At 36.6% G+C, this 23,131-nt stretch overlaps 1 protein-coding gene across 1 annotated transcript in view; it reads left to right on the top strand.

Annotated features, from left to right (window-relative positions):
- abca12 (ATP-binding cassette, sub-family A (ABC1), member 12) overlaps nucleotides 1-23,131 on the top strand; it is a 92,707-nt gene extending 69,576 nt beyond the window's left edge. The window contains exons 61-71 of the mRNA XM_028435686.1: nucleotides 4,065-4,227; nucleotides 4,490-4,743; nucleotides 4,999-5,203; nucleotides 6,349-6,458; nucleotides 7,570-7,720; nucleotides 16,232-16,366; nucleotides 17,055-17,158; nucleotides 18,056-18,148; nucleotides 18,377-18,482; nucleotides 21,972-22,109; nucleotides 22,558-23,131. Coding sequence (XP_028291487.1) covers nucleotides 4,065-4,227; nucleotides 4,490-4,743; nucleotides 4,999-5,203; nucleotides 6,349-6,458; nucleotides 7,570-7,720; nucleotides 16,232-16,366; nucleotides 17,055-17,158; nucleotides 18,056-18,148; nucleotides 18,377-18,482; nucleotides 21,972-22,109; nucleotides 22,558-22,662 — 1,564 coding nt within the window. The 3' untranslated portion in view covers nucleotides 22,663-23,131. The remainder of the gene's footprint in view (nucleotides 1-4,064; nucleotides 4,228-4,489; nucleotides 4,744-4,998; nucleotides 5,204-6,348; nucleotides 6,459-7,569; nucleotides 7,721-16,231; nucleotides 16,367-17,054; nucleotides 17,159-18,055; nucleotides 18,149-18,376; nucleotides 18,483-21,971; nucleotides 22,110-22,557) is intronic.

The raw sequence follows: 23,131 nt of genomic DNA, 5'->3' as shown, positions 1-23,131 counted from the left end.
CAGGGGGAAACTACTTTGTTACAGAAGTGCAAGACATATTACAAATGAAAAGATTAAACACTAAACAAAGAACGTAAGAAAAAAGAAAAACGTACAAAAACGTAGAATGACTATTATGTAAGTAAGGATTAATTACAAGTGTACACATTACAGTAGAAAAAATGAAATGAGATACAAATAAATAAAAAAAAATAATAATAATAACTGGTAACTGGATTTATCAGGGGTTTTTTTTATTTTAACCAATCAGAACCATGCTATGTTTGCCAATTCAAGGAGTCATCAGTTTAAAGTTGTTTGGAAATGAAAGCTGTTTGAGGATAATATTGATATTGGAGATATCAACCGTAATTAAGCTCAACTAGTGCTCACATTTGGAGTACATGTACTCAATTTTGGGTCGTTTTTTTTTTTTTTTTATTAAAAGAGGCTAAAACATTTTTTCTGACCCATACTTACTGCAAAATTACTGAGCAATGATCTTTTTAAAAGGGTTAAGACTATGTTAAGAAGCTGATGCTACACTTATTCCAAGAAAATATCAAATAGTCCCATCATATCCACTTGAACAATATTCAACTTGCTTCAAACTCGAACTTCGCTACCAATCGTCTCAATGACAACTATTTACAAATGTCTGTTTCTTTTTTTAGAGCTTTTCTCTTATAGAACAAATTGCCTATGGGGCCTGAAAAACATGTCAACTTTACGCATTTAAAAATGCTTTAAAATCATATTTTTACCAGTGTTAATTTATGTCATGTATTTTTTAATGTGTAATGAAAATATGTCTTGATGTACTTTTTATGTAATATTTCTGTATATTTTGAACTGTCTTTAATTTTTTGACCTTTTTTTTTTAATAGATCCTAGGAAGATTAGCAACCATCATGTTGGAAGCTAATGGGGATCCAATGAACAAATAAACAAATGTGTAAATTATTGAGATAAATAACCAGATGCCCCTAAACTGTTAACATCATTTGTTCCACAATCACTTATCCATTGGAGAGTTTGGTATGGAAATTCTGGTGGGGCCATATAATATTCATTCAAGAAAATCTGATGCAATCCAAACATTATCACTCTACATTGTCACAACACATCAAATGCAGTAATCCAGGTTATAATCCTGCCAAAAACATGCCTGTTTTCTTCTGTATGCACTATGTCAAGCTGAGATAATAATCATAATATAAATTATATAGAAGTAATAATTTATATTTATTTGTAATTGGAAAAAAATGCTGGTTATCGTAAAGATAATTGAATTGTAATTGAACATGGATAATTTTAAACATAATTGTAATTGACTCGAACCCTGGGCAGCACAGCCCCCTAAAGCAAAATTACCACTGCTCCTCCTATAATAAACCCACGCTATTTAAATAAGTTTCTATTTTCAAAGAGAGAAATATGTTTATCCTAATGCATTTTCTAAGGGATCCGATCCAACGTGACCACCTTGACAGTATTTTTCTCCACATATGCACCGAGCTTTCTTTGTCTGACTACGTGTTAGTTTGTGTGCCACGTGGAAGGATTTACAGTACGCAGCATAAGGAGGCTTCTGCTATTGAAATGCAAAGAGCACTTTTTTTTTCCTTCTTCTTCTTAATTTCTCACAAAGACAGATGGCTGTCGAACTGAAAAGCTGATTGAAAAATTTCTGCCAACATGTTTGCCACATTCAAGCCAAAAGGAGCTTTAGAGCGGGCAGGAAGCGGGAAAAGAAGGAAGCGACAGGGATGATGACATTAACAATGGGACTCTGTGGCAGATCAAGCTTACCTACATTCTTATAACATTAAGATTTATTTATTATTTTTGTAAACAGTTTACAGTGCAGTGCTTTAAATAAAACAATTATACAAAAAAAAAAAATATCCAAAGAATTAAATATGTACCAAGGGCTAACTGAATAAATATACTATTACAGAGTGCTTTCATGAAATGCAACTCATTGGAAACAATTACAGCTCACACATGGCCCCCACAGTCATGAAATTCCTGGAAAAGTTATGGAATTTGAAAAACCAATTTTTCAGTCTTGAAAAGTCATGGAATACTTTAATTGTTTTGGAAATATAGCCTATTTTATTTTAATGTTTAAACTCTAACCTTTGCTATTACTTTGGGACTTTAAGCAAGTCCCTTAACACCTTGTGTTGTACATCGAGTTGGACAAAAGTGTCTGTTAATTGAAATTCATTCATTCATTCATTCATTTTCAGACCCACTTATTCCTGTTCAGGGTCGTGGGGCTCTGCCTGTGCCAATCTCCGGCTCTCATTGGGCGCTGGGCGGGAGTACACCCTGGACAGGGCGCCAGTCCATCGCAGGCTAATTGAAATTGTAATCTTATAATGTTATAAGTTAAAAAAAAAGTGTGGGAACCCTTCTCACAGCTCTCATCAACTCAAACTAATGACTCTGAGCTGCTGCTGACTAATGGTTGATAAAGTGCCTAATTAGATATGCAGCAGAGCCCACTTTTTAAACATAAATATTGCCGACGATCCGCTTGATTTAATCGTGGCAACCAAAATTGTGATCACGATTAAAATTTGATCAGTTGTGCGGCCCTACCTAGTCCTGAACCTTGATTGTTAGAGTCAGAGCCAAGTCAGCACTTTTAGCTTCTCCTTAATCAGACATATGTCTCCTCCCTCCCAAGAAATGAGTAATCACAGAACTCCATCTGTCTGGCTGCACCACCTGGTATGATCTTCGTCCTCTTTGTTTCTGTTCGCCATCATGTCTTGGCATCACGATTGTCCGCTAGCAACTCTTTCTTTCTTTGGGCCCAGTTCACAGATGCTTTGTCTCTGTCAGGCTGTTCCCACTTTTATATTTTCTGCCCTACATATCTTTCACTCCCCACTCTCTCCCACTCTGTGTGACCCAGACATCACTATGGAATGAAGTATATGAAAGGAAGGAGAAAGCATTGAGATGGGGGGGTGGGAGAGATCCCATGCTACTCTGGGAATAAAGAGAAGTAATTTATCTTCTTCAGTTTTGGCATCATGACTGAATGTTTACCCTCCTTGTGGAGTGGTATTTCCCCACATTTCCTTTTTTATGTTCCCCGCTGCCTATTTTCATCAGACCTACCGCTGCTCAATTTAGACTTAAAAAAAAAATCAACTGGCTGTGTTTGAAAGTATAAGTGCATTTTTCTGTTGCAGGTAAACATTTTATTTTACCACTATTTTTTGTGGAGGTGGTGAAACCAGCTTGAATAATTCAGAGTTGTGATCTTTTTAGAATCAAATGGAGTAACTCAGTGTTAATAAATAAATACTGATTCAATTTACATTATTTTAATTTTTCAAATTAACACATCACATAATAAATGTCAAACAACTGTATTGTATACTTAAACTTTCTCAAATATGAATCTAGTTCAAATAAAATGCAGTATAAAAGTGTCTTGTCGCTACTGTATTTGTAACACACTTTAATAACAGGGTTCCTGCAGATCCTTACTGTCTAAAAAGGCATTAAATTAATGAATCTAAAAATAAGGCTTTTATTGTCATTAAAATGTCCTAAATCTATGTTTCAAAAGTCTGAAATTTTAACACATAATAAGTTTGATTTTTTATTGTAATTAGTCTCACGTTTCAAAATAAATGGTAGCATTGTTTTGTTTTGTTTTTTAATAAATAAACAACATGGGAAAATGTAAATTTGACAAAAATTGCCTATCTAACAAAGATTTTGTTTTATAGATTTCTGGCTACTTTTGTTGTGTTTTTGGAGTGATTTTGCTTATTTTAGTCTGTTTTTTGTGTGTATTTTACTGTCATTTTGTGTATTTTTTGTGTTTTTGTGTTTGATTTACCCTAACCCTATGTAATTAATGTGGCGTTTTTCCCCCCAATTTTATTGACTGTGAAGTTAGTCTTAAATTAAATTTTAAATGGCAATAAAAGGTCTTAAAAAATCTTGAATTTAATTTGACTACAGCTTTAGGAACCCTGAATAAACATGATCAAAAACTAGTTCGTTTTTTGAAAGCTGTGTCTGAAAACGTTTTGTTGTCATTTTCACCACAGGTTTTCTACCTTTCCTTGGATGTATCTGCTGTCTGGTGTCTTCAAGGATCCAGAGACAGCCTTCATCACCTACATCTGCATCAACCTCTTCATCAGTACCAACACCATCGTGTCTACAGCTGTGCTCCACTTCATATCTCTAATTGCGCAGGGGAACCCTGAGGTCAGAATACAACAATGGCGTATGTTTAGATCTGTGTAAAATGAGTGAAACTCTATTTGAGCTGTTTATTTAATGTTCAATGAAATCAACACAGTCCCTGTGGCGATGGAGGTATTGAGTTTCAGAATAGTGAGAGAAACAAACATTTAATATTTCCCATCTCAACTTGTAGAAAATCTAATAAGATGCCATGCTGACGCTCAGGTTTTGTATTTTTATTTTCTTACCAATTTTTCTTTATGTCCTACTCTTGCTCCCACAGGCCATTGTGGACATTTTCCATAAGCTGTGCCATGCCTTCCTCATCTTTCCTCAATTCAACTTTGGGCATGGGCTAATGCAGCTAGCCAGGAACAACATCGAAGTCCAACTACTGAGTGGTTATGGAATTGATGCTTACAAGGATCCTTTCTCTACTGAGGCTCTGGGCTTGATGTTCATTTCCTCCTTAATCCAAGGGCTGGTCTTCTTCAGTCTGCGTCTTCTGCTTAACAAGTTTCTAATACGGAAAGTCAGGCAAGTCCGTCCGGTTGGATTTCTCCAGGCTTCAGTTGTTGGTGTTTTTTTTGCTCGATTTGAATTTGTTGAGGAGAGGATTTATTTTATATATTTTATTTATATTTTTACATTTATTTTATTTTATTTTTTGATCATGTATTTTTATTTTTATCATACTATTTATGTTTTTCATTATTTTTATTTTTGTTTTATTTTATTTTATTTCTTAAAAATAAATAGTAATTACTCCCGTTTCAACACATTGTTGTATAGCGGCTTGATACGAGGCAAAAAGACTGTGCCTAATGTGGCTTGTGAGGACATGGATGAAGATGTCTTGGCAGAACACCAGCGGGTGTCCAGTGGAGCAGCCACCTCAGACGTCCTGCAGGTCAACCAGCTCACCAAGATATACGAGAACTTCAGGAACAAGGTCCACGCTGTGAAGAAGGTGTCTGTTGGCATCCCTGCAGGAGAGGTAAAGTCTCGTAGTATGAACCTTTTAAACATCAATAATGCATCAGTCTTTTACAGTATGTTGCACGACTAAATGAGTCACTTACATGAAAACTAAATGTAAATGTCAGACAATTGCTGAGAGGTTTTACTAAAATGTCACACAACCTTCAATTCACCAAACTGCTTGAAACTGCAATCTGTACGGAGAAACGTGTTACCTGGAAATAATCATTTATGACAAAATTTAACACAGAGGTTCTCAACCTTGGGGTCAGGACCCCATTTGGGGTCACAAGACACCAGATACCTCCCAGAAACAAAGAATATATTTTTTAACAATTTGAGCCAATTTTTGCTTATATTTTACCCTTTTTCTACAGCGACACCAAACTTGCCATATTTTAACATATTTTCATAATTTTTTCTTGCCATATTTTTGCTCCTTTTAATGCATTTTTCTCCATTAGTCCTATATCTGCCACTTTTCCATCAAATTCCATTGACTTTTCTGCACATTTTTTTCCACTTCCAAGACATTTTCATCACGTATAACCACTGTCCACCACTTTTCTCACCTAATGTCATATATGTTGACCCATTATAATCACTTTTAACCTCTTTTCACCATATTCCACGATTATATTTGCCATTTTAACCACCATGTATTTCTGTCTGTCTTCTGCTTTAACTCATTTCTGTTTTTTAAAAACCCATTTCACCACCATTTCCATCCTTTTTGGTCATTTTTAACCCATTTTATTTCTGAATAAACCAAGGATTCACATCTTTAAGATGACCATATACTATTGCACAAATAATAATAAACTTCCTTGATAACAGTGGATATTATTCAGATGATTAAATAAATGTGGTTATCACAGACTATGGTTGGGCCCGATGATATATATATATACTGTATATATGTTGATAAATAGAAAATGTATAAATATTGAAAAAATAATTTAAACAAACTCAGAAATCACTGAGATGTTCAAGCGCTAAGATTAGGAATGAATAGTTCACAGTATACAGTATACTATAAGATTAAATTGTTACCTTTTCCATTAATTCTGATGTGAGGCACTGTTATCTTTTAACATTTGTGTCTTGCTCAAATTGAAACAGTTGGAAAAAAAAAATGACTCTATTCTACCTTTGTTATAGTGTTTCGGTCTTCTGGGAGAGAACGGCGCAGGGAAAACGACCACTTTCAAGATGCTGACTGGTGATGTGAGCCCCACAGATGGCACAGCACAGATCAGAGACAGGGATGGGTAAGCTGTGATTTCAAGGTCCACACCTGAACATTATGCAAATACGGTGTTTTTTTATTTTTATGTTAACTTGTGTGTTGGGGCACTTAATATCGCTCTTCTCTTATTGAAGAATTGGTTTTCCAAACTAGTTTTTTGGCCACCGTTTTTATCTTGGCAGCACAGTGGGCATGTGGGGGTGTCAAGCTCGTGACATAAATATTTATAGACTTCATGAGAAATGCTTCTCAGAAGAACCAAGAAGACACAGTTTAGCTTTAATTTTAATATGCTAAGGTTTCATTTATTCAGACAACTTTTTTCAGGAAATGTACTGTTAAAAAGTATTGTCAGGACAAATGTGCTCCTAAAGAAAATGTTGCCCTTATACTGCATGAATAAAAAACATGATTTATTTTTTTCCAAATATAGCACTTAGCAAAAGAAGATTTTTGAAGATAATTAATTTAAAAAGTGCAACGTGAACATTGTTTTATCACATTTCCAGATTAAAGAACGTTTTTGCCGTTTTCTACAATCACATACATTATTGTAATCACATCACTGCTGCAAAAAGTAATGATTAAGGTTACAAACATTTTTTAGGAAATTTACTTTGAAAATTACTTTGATCTCCTCACATGTTTCGACTGCCAGTCTTCCTCAGAGGCATCTGCTGATCACTTTGATGTGTCTTTATGAGTTCTTTCTGGGCGTGGCCTACTTGAAAGTTCTGTCAGGCTGGCCACGCCCCCTGTCACCCCTTGGTCTCTGGAGAAGAGAGTCCCACATATGGGAGCATGGAAAATAACGCATCAAAGCGATCAGCAGACGCCTCTGAGGAAGACTGGCAGTTGCAGTCGAAACATGTCAGGAGAACAAAGTAAATTTAAAAGTATATTTCCTGAAAAACGTTGCCTAAATAAATGAAATCTTAACATATAATTTCAAAAAGTTAACTTGCTGGAATTATTGGTTTTAATTTTATTGATATTATTAGGTAAAAAAAAATATGGTGGTTTGCACAAAGAATTAAACATTCTTTCTTGACAAATATTGAGCATTATTATGTTATTACATTCTATCCCTTGCTATGTTTTGATTTGTTTTTCCCATTTCTTTTCCTTCCCAGGCGACTGGTTGATATAATGGAGTGCCGCAACAAGGGAATTAACATCGGCTACTGCCCCCAGGTGGACGCCCTGGACAACCTGCTCACCGGGGAGGAGCACTTGTACTTTTACGCTCGCATTCGTGGAATCTCAAAAAGGCAGATTGATGGGGTGAGTAAAAGCTCACTATGAAGCGCCTGTGCTTCATTTTGAACCTTTAGCAAGTGACAACATACTCTGCATGTTGACACGCCATCTGATTTGAATTCAAAAGCATACTCCCACAGCAGGACTCCTAGCAAATGCTTGATGCAAGCAGAGCGACTGCAAAGTAGTCGCTGAACACGATGCCTACGCAAAGCTGCACAATTGCAAAATGGGAAGGCATTTATTGGCAAGTCAAGCAGTGCAAACGTTAGCTTTGAAGCCCATCCTGTAAAAACCAGCACCTGTGGACTCTGGATTGAGAGAACTGAGAATAGAGGTAGTTAGCATATTTGGAGAATTTATAGTATAGACGGGGTGTGTCTTAACTGATCCAGGAGCCCCTCCCACAATCAAGACATTTTTTTTGATTGCCAGCCTAGACTCACGTCAGCCTTTACCAAGAGTTTAGTTACGTTTGATTAGACTTTCAAACCGACAGTGTTTAATTCAGTGCAGGCAAATTTGTATTTAAAGCTGCTGGAAATGATAATTCTTTGTCAGATAAAGACATATTGGCCACGGTTACATGATGTTCTTTTAACTCGGAATTGGTTATTACGAATTAAATTATTCGGAATTAAAGTGTTCTGCTTTGTGTTTACATGGAAATACTAATTCCGAATTGAGGTTTACGTGGTTCATTCGGCTTTATTAAATTCCGCTTTCGGTCTGGCGGTTTGGAAGGGTTCTGATTGGACGGGGCGAACGTGACGTATTCACGTCTATTGGGAAAAAACACACAACAAACCTTTTCTTTTCAGCTACAAAATAAAAGACCACATGAGAGCTGTTTTCACTTTTATTTTGATTGTAGTTTTGAAGCAGCTGCTCGTCAATAACATACGGTTTCACTTTCATCCGCGGAGCAGGAGAAGGGAGATAGAAGTCTACTTTGGTCAATCAAAGCCAGTGGTTCATGCAACAGCTGCTCTTTCTCCACGAGACAGGACGTTGAGTGAAAAATGAACTGGAAAAGGATTCGCTTTTATTCTGAATTAAAGAGGAATTAAAGCTCCCATGTAAACGTGGCCATTGATAAGCTAATAATGACCTCAGTTCCCTATTCTTTCCATTTCTCCATCTAAGTAATCAATCCTGCTTTTGACGCATGATTCTGACGTGAGGTGGACACCAATTGTTTCTTCTAAACAAAATAACAAACCTTTCTTTCTCAACATTGTTTCAAGCCTAAGCTACAGAAGTGAAAGTACACTGATCCTTTTTGACAGTCTTGATCAATTTTCCATCAACCTTGAGCACACACATGAAACTGTGTTCATCGGAGCACACAAAGCCACACATATCTACACAGATGGTGAAGCACAAAGCTCCATCCCTGCTGTTGTATACAGCTTTTCTTTTTTTGCTCAGGGTAGTGACAACAATGGTTGTAATGGCCACAGCATTAACTAATTCACAGAGATGTGGTTATATATAGCGCTCCTCCTCCTATGTGCTCTCCCTCTGTCACTGCCCTCGCTGTACATAATGAGACAAGTCTTATTGGGGTCATTTTACATTGACATGATTTTGTCTGCTTAATGAGCTGTTACATCAAAGGTGATAGAAAGTGGCATTTACGAGGGGGGAAAAACACCTTTTTGTTCTAAAATGGTTTGTTTTCAACACGATAATTCAAATGAAGTTTGGGTTGAGGCATGAAATCATTTCAGAAGCTCATATTTAAATGTGTGCAGCAAACCATTAAATTAGTGGACAAGGGATAAATAAAGCTGCTGGAGATTAAAATATTTTATCAGATGAACACAGAGTGTTGGCCTCATCGATCAATAAATCAAAATCAATAAATCATCTTATGTTGGAAAAAAAGATGTAAAAGTTTGACATGTCATATTTTTTATTAATTATAGCGGTATTTACAGAAACAATAATAATGTTCTGAAAATTTCATAATCCCCCACCACCCCACCCCTTATCCCCCACATATCAACAGGAAGGGTACAATCAGTCAATAAACCAAAAAACAAATAAACAGATATGTATATAATACACATACAAATGCATTTGCATAAACACGCCCCCAAAAAGCAACAACAAAAATACATTAAATAAATTCAGTCCACCTCATTCTTATGCACGAGGGCAAGGAAATTGCCCCATACCTCATCAAAAGCTCCCAGATTTTCTTTTTAAGTTGTACAATATTTATAAGATGACAGCTCATTCAATCACATATAATAGCATGGAGGTGCAACACTTTTTCATTTTAGGGCAGCTATCAAAGCCATTTTAACAAATCTGATATTTTATCCAAAACTTAAAGGTTACATAGATTTATCTCCCAGCAACACCATCCTTGGATTTAGAGCACAAACACAGAACCAATTACTTACCCAAACATATTCTTAAGTTTTTCAAAACTCATTTCGTTGAAATTGCTGCGCGAAAGTTTGTTTTGATTCCCACTGTAAACACTCTCTTATTGACATTTAATAAAAGGTTTGGTGCATTGCATTGTGGGATGTGGAGTCCCATAAACAGATGCATAGAAGTGTTTTTACTTCATTCTTACAATGATTTCTTGTATTTCTTTGTCAGACAATTAGGACAGTGATTCACTCATTTTTTTTGTTTGTTCTCCTTTGTACCCAGTATTCCCCGTGATATCACTTCACTCCACGAGACATTTAATTTTGGCTTTTTCCAGATTCAGTTCTTTCCATGTAAGCACTAAATTAGTCATCCGTTAATTTTTTGCCATGACTTTCAGTCTGTGAAAACACCAGATACCAGATTAGGAAGTCACTTTGGGATAAACACAATGAATCACGCTAAGAATAAAGTAAAAACACTTGCACTATGCATTTGTCTACGGGACTACACATCCCATAATGCAATGCGCGAACAATTTTTGAAAATATCAAGAAATGGAGTTTCCATGTTTGCAGAACAGATCAAAACAAACTTTTGAGCTTCCATCTTTTTTTCCCAGCAAATTATTTATTGATTAATTGATTTATGAATATATGAGGAATACACTATGGGCCAGATTTACTAAAGGTTTACTAAAGGCAAATGTTACTACACAATCAGGATTGTGTCTGTCAAACACCCAACGTAACGCAAACAGTCCTTTTAACGCGTTTGCTCTTTTTTTCTCCAGCTTTAACTTTTACACAGGAGATCTGACCCAAAATAAAACATACACCATTAGTAATAATGAGGTATCAGTTTACCAAAACCCAAGTGTGAGGTTATGGAGTAAGGTCGTCATTGTTGTATAAACACGATTAAATATGCATCGAAGGGAGACCAATAAATAAATTACTCAGCAGCTTGCTGGTGCGGCACAGAAAAGGAGCAGGCGATTACAAATAGAATGTAAATATCAACTAGCTGATAAAAAGCAGGCTGAGTCTCCATTATGTTTCACCCTCGTAAAACCATCATTTTCTTCCATAAAGAAACTCGGAGGGGTTCACAAAGCTGAAATGACTACCGAGAGATTAAATAGATAAAAAAGGTGACTTTTCTTTTCAGGATTTCAGATACAGTTTGTTTTCATCAAATAACACTCGTATCTAATGTGTGATTTTATCTATTTGTGCAGCAGAAGGTAAAAACACATTATTTATTAGAATTGTTTTGTGATTTCTCTGCTATCATATTGCCAAGGATCATTTGGCATATTGACTCCTGAATGAGATGATGGCACGTTTATGGATTGTGCATTTTATTGTTTCTTGACAAATAGGTTAAATATTAAACACAGCTTTATGATAATAGCCTTTCTGGGTATGATTTAAAGCAGGGGTGTCAAACTCATTTTTAGTTCAAGGGCCAAATACGGACCAGTTCGATCACAAGAGGGCTGTAGGTTTTAGGCAGGAAAACGAACCATTTCAACATCAATGGCATTGGAGGGAGCATCTCTACTATCAGAAAACATGGCACATTTATGACATCTCATGAATGAGACCATGTTACAGAGGGGGAGTCCTCCACGCCCCTCTGCGCTTGCCTTAGGACAGTTTCCCTCCCATTGCTATCAGGATAGCTGTGTTCATCGCCATGACAACTGTTGTGATGGTGATGAATATTATTTTATGGAGACGGTGTCAGTCCCCCGACCCATATTTCACAATGATTTTAACATAAAATCAAATAAAAGAGCTATCAATTATAAAAATCTGAAAAAAATTAAAATCTCAAATCTAGAAACACCAAAACATAAAACCATTAGATGTGCTCTATTAAATATTAGATCACTGAGATCCAAATCTCTACTAGTAAATGACCTTATCTCAGAAAATAACTTTGATTTATTCTGTTTAACTGAAACATGGCTGTATCAAGATGAATATGTTAGTTTAAATGAAGCCACTCCTCCCAGTCATTTAAATACTCATATGCCACGAGACATAGGCCGTGGAGGTGGTGTAGCAGCTATTTATCATTCCTCTCTCCTAATCTATCCTAAACCAAAGGCCAGTTTCACTTCCTTTGAAAGCCTGGTTCTAAATTTATCTCATATCGAATCAAAAACCTGCCAGCCAGTCTTATTTGCGATAATTTACCGTCCTCCAGGCCCTTATTCTGAATTTCTATCAGAATTCTCTGAGTTTATATCAAACTTAGTCCTCAGTTCTGATAAAATACTGATAGTAGGAGATTTTAATATCCATGTGGACAAAGATAGTGATAGCCTGAGCTCAGCCTTTATGTCCCTAATAGACTCAGTTGGCTTTTTTCAAACTATTAATGAAGCTACTCATCGTTTAAATCATACTCTTGATCTTGTTCTAACATATGGCCTTGATATTAATGAACTAAAAGTCTACCCTGAAAATCCTCTGCTATCAGATCACTTTTTAATATCTTTTAACATTATCCTAGAGGATCTCGCACTGTGCAATAAAATAGTTACAAGTAGAAATCTATCCAACAGTGCTGTGGCTAAATTTAAAGAGGCCATTCCTGCTGCCTTAAACTCAGTGCACCATCCAATAAATAACTATGATATTAATTATAACCCCTCTCAACTGGATCTGCTTGTCGATAGCTCTGCTAGCCTACTAAAATCCACCTTGGACTCAATTGCCCCATTGAGGGAAAAAACTATTAAACGTCAGAGGAAAGCTCCGTGGTTTAGCTCTGAAACTCACACACTCAAACAAACAACCCGTAAATTAGAGAGAATGTGGCGCTCCAATAAAACAGAGGAGTCACGAATACTTTGGCAAGAAAGCCATAGTAAATACATGACAGCCTTACGACATAGTCGATCTACATACTACTCCTCACTAATTGAAGAAAATAAAAATAATTCGAGGTACCTTTTCAGCACTGTAGCCAGGTTAACACAAAGTCAGAGCTCTATTGAGCCCATGATTCCTCTAGCCCTCAGCTGTGAGGACTTTATGACATTTTTTAACGATAAAATTCACAAGATTAGAGATAAAATTAGCCACTCCCTGCCTTCACCTGGGCCTGCTGTACCATTAAATGTAAATAGGCCTAACCTAAACTGTTTCACACATATAGGACTTCAGGAACTTAACTCTATTATTTCATCCTCCAAACCATCGACCTGCCTTTCAGATCCGATCCCAACTAAGCTGTTTAAAGAAGTTGTTCCCCTAGTCTGCCCATCTTTGTTGGAGACAATAAATATATCCCTATCAATAGGCTACGTGCCACAGTCCTTTAAAGTAGCTGTAATCAAACCCCTTCTCAAAAAACCTACTCTTGATTCCAGCACTTTAGCAAACTACAGGCCTATATCTAATCTTCCTTTTATTTCAAAGATTCTTGAGAAAGTTGTGGCAGCTCAGCTCTGTGAATTTCTTCAAAACAACAGCCTGTTCGAGGACTTCCAGTCAGGCTTTAGAGCTCAACACAGCACAGAGACTGCTTTAGTTAAAGTAACTAATGATCTACTCTGGGCTTCAGATGAAGGACGACTCTCAGTGCTGGTTTTATTAGATCTTAGTGCAGCTTTTGACACTATAGATCACTATATTCTACTAGAGAGATTAGAGAAATTACTTGGAATCACAGGGACTGCCCTAAACTGGTTTAAGTCCTACCTATCTGATAGGTACCAGTTTGTACACGTGAATAATAAGTCTTCTGTGTACACTAAAGTAAGCTACGGGGTTCCTCAGGGCTCTGTGCTAGGTCCAATCCTCTTCTGTATCTATATGATCCCCCTTGGTAATGTTATGAGAAAATACTCTGTTAACTTTCACTGCTATGCTGATGATACCCAACTGTATGTATCAATGAAGTCAGGTGAGACAAATCAGCTATCTAAACTTGAGGCCTGTCTAAAGGACATTAGGGCCTGGATGGACCAAAATTTTCTTCTTCTCAACTCAGACAAGACTGAGGTCATTGTACTGGGCCCGCGACACCTTAGAGAAACCTATGCTAGCCTAACTGCCCTAGATGGCATTACTCTGGCACAAAGCACAACTGTTAGAAACCTTGGGGTTCTATTTGATCAGGATTTATCCTTCAACTCTCACATAAAACAAACTTCAAGAACTGCCTTCTTTCATCTCCGTAACATTGCTAAAATCAGATCTATCCTGTCTCAGGGCGACGCCGAAAAACTAGTCCATGCTTTTGTTACCTCTAGACTGGATTATTGTAATTCTCTTTTAGCAGGCTGCCCGAGCAAGTCGCTTAAGACACTTCAGCTGGTTCAAAATGCTGCAGCACGTGTACTGACTAAAACTAGGAGAAGAGATCACATTACTCCTGTATTAGCCTCTCTGCATTGGCTTCCCATAAAATATAGAATAGAATTCAAGATTCTTCTTCTCACTTATAAAGCCCTAAATGGACAGGCACCAGTCTATCTCAAGGAGCTTGTAGTGCCATACAATCCCCCCAGAACACTACGCTCTCAAAATGCTGGACTACTCGTTGTTCCATTCATCTCTAAAAGTAGTATAGGAGGAAGAGCTTTCAGTTATCAGGCCCCACTTCTCTGGAACCATCTACCAACCACGGTTCGGGGGGCAGACACCCTCTCTACCTTTAAGGTTAGGCTCAAAACATTCCTCTTTGATAAAGCTTTTAGTTAGGAACCAGCTCATAGCTCATAATTAAGATGCAATAGGCATAGACTGCCGGGGGGGGGGGGTCTGGCATGCTCGGTTGGAGAGAGGTTGGAGAGGGCGTTAAGAGAGAGGTCATTTAGGTTAGAGAGGGACCGGAGAGGGTCCCATTCCTCTTTCAAACACTCCCTCTATGTCTGCTTACTCCCTTGTGTGTTTGCTCCTGTACTCCTTCTGGCTTTTGTCTTGCAGGTCCGTGGGATCCTCAGTGTGGAGTTACAGAGACTCAGCGGCTCTGTCTCCACCCTTTTCTCTGCACACACCCAACACAGCATAACGTGGATGGCTGTTCATCATAGGAATGGGATCCACACAAGGTTCCTGCTGCTTAACAGAAGGTTTTCCTTGCCGCCATGATGAATTCATGTTGGGTGTGGGATACATATGTATGTGTATATACGTATATATGCATATGTGTGTATCCATAAAATGAAGAGTCCGTCCTTAAGACTGCTCTACTGTAAAGTGCCTTGAGATACCATTGGTTATGATTTGGCGCTATACAAATAAAGATTGATTGATTGATTGAAATTAGTGGCAGCATGAGGCGATGCACTTGTGCAGCTGCTTGCCCGCTCCCCCAGTGGTTGGCTGCAATCCTCCCCTCTACAAGTCCCCTCCCCCTCGCCCGCTATGTGCTGTGTCTTTGAATTCTGTTGTAATTGTGTTTTTTTTTGTGCTTCTATGTGCTGAAGAGTTTTTTTTTCCCAATCTCACACTGTGCCCCCATACTAAAGTGGCATAGTTTGGGACCTACCTTTTTTTCCTCTCTACTTACCTCCTGTTTCCACTTCTCATCTAAGAAATACGGGGCTCCTCCCATGTTATATGTGATTGGCTTTTCATGTTTCTTGGACAGGATGAAACTGAAATGTTATTTCGTTGCTCTGTTGCTCTGTAACATGTGCAGTGACAAATAAAGATTGATTTGATTTGATGTGCCCAAATTTGTACTTTCAGTTTAGACATAAAGTATGGAAGGTATCAATAATATCTAAGCAATAAGTGACAGATACTTAAATGTCTATTGATTTGTATATTTTTTTGACCAATTTTTATTTAATTTGGTGAGATTTTGTGTAATAACTTGTGAAATATTGTATGGATTTTGGAAAAATTTAGAGTTATTTTTACAACTTAATTATTTGGTAATTTGCACAATTAGCCATGTTTTCTCTGTCATTTTCACTTTCTTCTGCGGGCCGAATCGGATGCTCGTAAGGGTCGGATTTGGCTCCTGAGCCTTGAGTTTGACACGTGATTTAAAGACCTCAAACAATACATTTGTACACTGTGTTCTGCTCATTGACTTCTAATGGAAATTGTATTTTTTTCAGTTTATTTTACACTTTTTTCCTCTGTTATCCCCTCCATGTTTACTTTGTAGGCAGTGAATTATCTTCTGAAGAGACTGGAACTGAACTACCACCGAAAAGTTGTTACAGATAGTTACAGCTGCGGCACCCGCAGGAAGCTCTCCACTGCGCTAGCTCTGATCGGACACCCACAAATCCTTCTATTGGTGAGGGCTCACATCACATGTTCTCTGCAGGCTAACCTGATATATTCAAGCTGGTGGTGCAGCGATGCTCATGAAAATATTTTTGCAGCATTGATCATAAAGATTTAACTGAATTCTTGTGATCAATTAATCCATTCTCTCAAACTTAGTTAAAGCTGGTCTTCCAGTATCTTTCATTATATATATATATATATATATATATATATATATATATATATATATATATATATATTATTATTATTATTATTACAATTTCTCTCCTAATCTCAACTGTTGGCTTCATTTGCATTTCTCTTTTAACTAATTCATTTTCTAATCTTACCGTGAATCTTTTTCTCATGCATGCATATTTGTACTTGTATTTAATCCTTCTTTAATATTTAATCATTATTCTTGTGTTAATATAATCAAAGTCTACTTTACTTTTTACTTTTTAATCATGCATGTATCCTTTGTTAGTGTTTCTTTTCACCTTATTATAATTTCTACTTGGAGCCTCCGTAACAAAAGTAATTTCCTCCTGGGATTATTAAAGTAATTGTGATTCTGATTCATGCATCTCTTTTTATTCGACTGTTCCTTACCACTGTCAATAGTTTCCTTTCTCCTTCCTTTATTGTTTTATCCTGATTCCACCATGTTGCTAACTTTTTAATTTAATTTTTGGGGGGTTTTTTTATCTCCAAAGGATGAGCCAAGTTCTGGAATGGACCCTCGCACAAAACGTCATCTGTGGAAGATAATATCTGAAGAAGTGAAAGGAAAATGTGCCGTCGTGCTCACTTCTCATAGGTAAACTGAATAAATGCAGATTACATTTAGCTAAAATTCAATGAAGTCCTTGCAAGTAAATTACTCATTATAATACATACACTTGTAATTATCAAGTCATGCATTTGTGCATAGTTTTTACACATTTGTTTAGTTGTTTGGTGTCTATTTATCTAATGAGAAAACACAGTTTCCATGTCTGCCTATGTCGTCTTCTTCTAGATGTAAAATAATTATTTTTTATGTTTTTATGTAAAAAGTGAATATTTAAGATTTGACAACTCTCATGGTCCTATTGCTTGCTCTCTCTTGTTTATAGTATTGTGATATTGGTGTTTCTTTTTCTTTTTTTTGTGCTGCTGCTGTAATGAATCTTTTTTATATATTGATGTGTTTATCCATCTAATATGGATTAAATCAGTGGTTTGCAACCTTGGAGTTGTGGCCCCATGTAGGGTCACCTGCCTGAAATGTCATGTTATTGATTAAAAAAAAAAAATACTGATAAAAAAAATATTTAAATGTATTTAAATGTTATTATTTTTCAAATTAAACCACAACACACAATCTTAAACAATTGTATTCTATAGTATACTTTCACTTTCTCAAATATTTATCTTTAAATAAAATGCAGAATAAAGAAGAGTTAATACATAAAATGTCTGAGCTGATGCATCGTGTGTGTTTGTGCACTAATCCTTACTACTTTGTATTTGTTACACAGTATAACAAATATGATCAAAAACTATTTATAGGAAAATAAGAGTATTTAGGGTCGTCAGTAACTCATGACATCAACATAGGGTCACCATCCAAAAAAGTTTGAGAACGACTGATCTAATAGATGGATTAAAAACAAATATGCTCTTCTTAAAAGTGCTGTGTGACATTTCTCCCTGTCTTTTTTTGCCTCTGTAGCATGGAGGAGTGTGAGGCACTGTGCAGTCGTCTTGCCATCATGGTGAAAGGCCAGTTCCAATGCCTGGGCTCCTTGCAGCACATTAAGAACAGGTTAGTGACCTCAGCTCAATTACCCATCTACCCATTACCACTCTCCTCTTCTGGTCTATGCCTCCCTCCCAAGCCGCTCTCCCTGCCCGTCGTGCTCTTTTGTGCTGCAGAAGGCACATTTGTACTTAAAAGAAAGTTGGCTCCCTCGACACATGGATTGCACTTTACTTCTTCACCTCCCTCAGCAAGCAGTAACACAGCTTTATTTGTAAAATCTCCATTGTTCAGGTTTGGCAGTGGGTTCACTGTGAAGATGTACTTGGCTGAGGCCTCCCGTGATGCAGAGGCCATCACTGACTTCATGCAGCGCAGATTTCCCACCACTTACCTTAAGGTGAGCTCTTTCAGCTATTCAAAGCTGTTCAAGGTACTTGTGCAGAAAAAGAGAATAATAATGTATAATAATAATCATCATGGAAGTTGTTCCATATGTGCTAACTTTAGCCTAACTTTTGTACCATTCAAAATAAACCACTAACACAAAATGTCGCGAACCATTTACCAAGAAGCACTTACCTGTAGATGCCCTGCTGCATTTAAAGCATTTTTTTTTTCTTTTTGAATGCCATCACTAATGCACAGTCTTTAAAAGGTAAATGTTAACCGCACAGTAGCTTATTTACCAATCTGGGGGCGGGGGGGGAACAACAACAATAGACAGTTTGCAGTGATGCTTCTATTAATTTTCCCTTACGCTTTTAGCTGCACCGACTTCTGGAAGAAACTTTTAGCATCTTAAGCTATAAGTAGCCATAATTTCTCTTACCTAAAAATATAGGTAAGATGAATGACTCATGAGGGATCGTGGTAGATAACTATATGTAATAGACCTGTTCTTACTAAGGAGAGTCAGTTAAGTCAACAGTAATGTCTAGAATCAGTGATGCTGATCATGGTACCATAATTATTCACACTTTAAAAGCTTGGAAGATTTATTTTCCCATTAATAATAATACAGAAGGTCCAAATGTATGGGCACCGCCATTTTTAAAAAAAATTGCCATGAAATGTGCAATTCTTATCAAAAGGAAACTTGGTGGGGCAATTGAGAAACCAATTTGACAAAACTATAACAAATTTAATAATGTAATGAAATTTTGACAATTGATTAATTGATTTTATTATTTATTCCAAACATGTAAACAGAATGTTATTTAAAAAAACTAAGAAAACAAAAAGATTCTCAACACAATTTCGCAGTTCAATTTACATTTCTTAAAATGAGTGGGAGGAAGTACATATTTAATCACCCCCATCCATAAATCCTTTTACCTAGCTTATCATTATAATAATTAACAACATAAACTCTTCATTTCACCCTAAAAAGTCTTACAAATGGTTTTAAAAAAAAAAAAACACCAATTTACAGTCAAGATATACCAAAATACAATTTTACAAGTGGCAAACAAACAAACATCACCATAATTATATAAGGGAAACAAATAGAATGAAGAGAGATCGGGATTTTTCAAATTTACAAATCACAACACTATATTGTTATCAGGATATAAATTAACTGCTCTTATCAAAGTGATCAATGACATAAGGTTGAACACTGATTCAGGAAAAGTATCTGTTCTCATTCTGTTGGATCTAAGTGCTGCATTTGACACTGTAGACCATACAATTTTGTTGCACAGATTGCAAACATGGGTTGGACTAAATGGAAAAGTAATGCAATGGTTTAAGTCATACTTGGAGGAGCAAAGCTATTTTGTAAGCATTGGAAACTTTGAATCTGACAGATTACCAATGTCCTGTGGGGTTCCTCAGGGATCTGTTCTTGGACCTCTTCTGTTTAGCCTTTATATGCTTCCTTTAGGACAAATTTTACAGAACTGTAAGGTTGATTATCAGAGCTACGCAGATGACACACAACTATATCTATCACTGAACCCAGATGACTATGGTCCCATTGAGGTGTTGTGTGACTGTTTAGAAAAAGTAAACTGCTGGATGAGTGAAAACTTCCTTCAACTAAACCATGACAAGATGGAGGTGATTGTCTTTGGTAACAAGGAAAAGAGGACTGCTGTCAGCAAGTATCTGAGTCTCGATCTTTAAAAGCTAAAGACCAAGTCAAAAACCTTGGTGTTCTGATTGACTCAGATCTTACATTCAGCAGTCAGATCAAATCTATCAGAAAAACAGCTTCTACCACCTAAAGAACATCTCCAGAGTGAAAGGTTTAATGGCTCAGAAAGATCAGGAGAAACTGGTCCATGCTTTTATCTCCAGCAGACTGGACTATTGTAATGGTCTTCTGACAGGAATCCCCCAAAAGAGCATCAAACAGCTACAGCTGGTTCAGAACGCTGCAGCTCGGGTCTTAACCAGAACAAAGAGGTCAGAGCACATTACTCCAGTTTTAAAGTCTTTACACTGGCTCCCAGTCAGCCTCAGAATAGACTTTAAAGTTCTGCTGCTCGTGTATAAATCTGTGAATGGGTTTGGTCCAGAATACATCAGTGACATGTTAGTCAGGTATGAACCCAGCAGGTCTCTCAGATCTATGAACACAGGTCAGATAGTGGAGCCCAGAGCTCACAGTAAACATGGTGATGCTGCTTTTAGTTGTTATGCTGCAAAGAAGTGGAACAAACTGCCAGCAGAGCTGAAGTCAGCATCCAATGTGAACATTTTTAAATCAAAGTTAAAGGCACTTTTTTTTCTCTACTGCGTATGATTGAGAGAGAGATTTTTAGTCATGTTGTTGATGTCATGATGATTTTACTGATGATTTTAATTGATTTTACTGATGATTTTAAATGTTCTTATTGATTTTAAACAATTGAATGTTTTATCATGTAAAGCACATTGAGTTGCCTTGAGTATGAAATGCGCTATACAAATAAATTTGTATAGCTTAACTATATTGTGATAAATGTTCCTCCATATCGCACAGCACTAGCGTAAGGTCTATCTTTGGTTAAACTTTTGTCAAAATCTGTTTAGTACTTTTGATGTAATCCTGCTAATCGAAAAACAAACAAATAAATAAATGCTGGTGGATTTATGAAAAGTAAATTCTCACATGAACACTGGTTAAATTTGTCAACTGACATTGTTTTAACTACATATTAAAATATTAAAACTAAAATGCACTTCAGAAGCATTTTGTGATATTTTGTGTTGTAGTTAATGTTATTGTTTATTGTTTAATGGGATCCCCATTAGCTTACACCATAGTGATTGCTAGTCTTCCCAGGGTCCTTAATTAAAAGCAGCAACCTATTTACAATAAATATACAATAGAGAAAAGAGAATAAAATAGATTATATACAAATACAAGTGCAATAATAAAAATGGTGATAGAACAATGTATGTCTCGATCTCACATGTACAACAGGGTTCTTATTTATTTATTTTTGATATATATATACATGCAAATTTGTTGAGTTCCTCAGTTTTTAGGCAGTTTATTCCATAGTTGAGATGATCGAAATAAGACAGACCTTTGTAGTAAATTAGTTCTAGGCTGATTAATGACCAAATCATGACTAGAAGCACGCCTCGTAGATTGAGCGTGTTTGGTTTACATATCTAATATTTACCGGCCAGGATTATTTTCTTTAAAAATAATAATTGGTTGTATTGTATTTTGTCTTGGAGCATAGGCCAAGACAAGGTACAATGCCTTTCTTTAACACTAGTAAAGTGAGGACACTTTAATACAAGGCGGGTCACATTGTTTAGTTTATAGCCTTGTTATATCTGTTTTATTTGCAGCAGACCATATAGTTGAACAATATTCAAGACGAGTACACCAAGGCTAATGCTGATTTTTCCCAAACTTAAATGGTGATTCTCTCCAAACATGCAGGACCAGCACTCTGCCATGGTGGAGTACCATGTACCGTTTGCTCCTGGTGGGGTGGCTGACATCTTCAACCAGCTGGAGTCCATCAAAAGCACTCAGGGGATCAAGCACTTCTCCGTGAGCCAGACCACACTGGATGAGGTGAGAGAGTGAAAGAGGGCTGTGAGTGAGGGGGGACAAGTGTGAGGTATTTTTTTTTATATCAGGGAAGGAAGTTGGCAGCGAGGGACAGAAAGAAATGAAGAGGAAAAGACAGGATATGAGAGAGTAAATGAAAGGAAAGGGTGAGAGGGGAAGCAGGGACAGAAGCTGAATATAGTGAAAGACAGAATATTGAAAATAGCAGAGAGGCAGAGAGGATATGCTGGAGGGAAAGTAAACTGGATATGTGTTAGAGAGAGAATCCACACGCTTCATATATTCAGCCACTACTGATACTTCACTTTGGCCTTGTTGGGCTTTGAGGTTTGAAGCTGTGAGCCGTACCAGAGCAGGAGAAAGTTGATGGGTAGCTTTCATGTCAATTATCTATTATGTACAGACTTGAAGAATCTAAGAAAAATGTGTCCACTTTTTCCTTCTTCCACAGGTTTTCATCAACTTTGCCATGGGAAACATTGGCACGCAAACCCTCTCAGTTGATGATGAAGATGTTTATGAAGGCATGGAACATGAGGCGAATGTCCCCACATAAAACCTTTCTGCTGCTTTTCTTTGTTTTCTGCCTGCTGTATGATTTTAATATATTTACGTTTCAAATGTTGGTATGAGAGTACCGTACTAATCGCTCTAAAGACTCTTTATGAAGGGTAAATTAAAATAGAATAACAATGAACTGAAAAATGCACAAACATTGTCATGTACACATAGATAAGTGATCATAATTGCTATTTGTTTAGTTTATTTGTTATTGTGCGAGAATGAATGTATATATTTACCTTTAATATCTATATCTAATTATGTATAAATCTTAAACCCATTTTTTTTAATCATTACTGAACAAATCAAGTAAGTAGATATTTTTTTCTTACATTACCACTCTATAAAAGAGGATTTCTAATATTTGTAACTTATAAATTGTCCTGCTTTTAGACCAGGTCTACATGGTCCTGTATGTATCCAAGCTGTTTGTATAACTGCAATAAATCTATTTTTCAAACGCA

Source organism: Gouania willdenowi, chromosome 21 (assembly GCF_900634775.1).
Source record: "Gouania willdenowi chromosome 21, fGouWil2.1, whole genome shotgun sequence".
Taxonomy (NCBI): Eukaryota; Metazoa; Chordata; class Actinopteri; order Blenniiformes; family Gobiesocidae; genus Gouania; species Gouania willdenowi.
The sequence above is the reverse complement of the archived record's forward strand: the minus strand, read 5'-3'. Positions and strand labels throughout refer to the sequence as shown.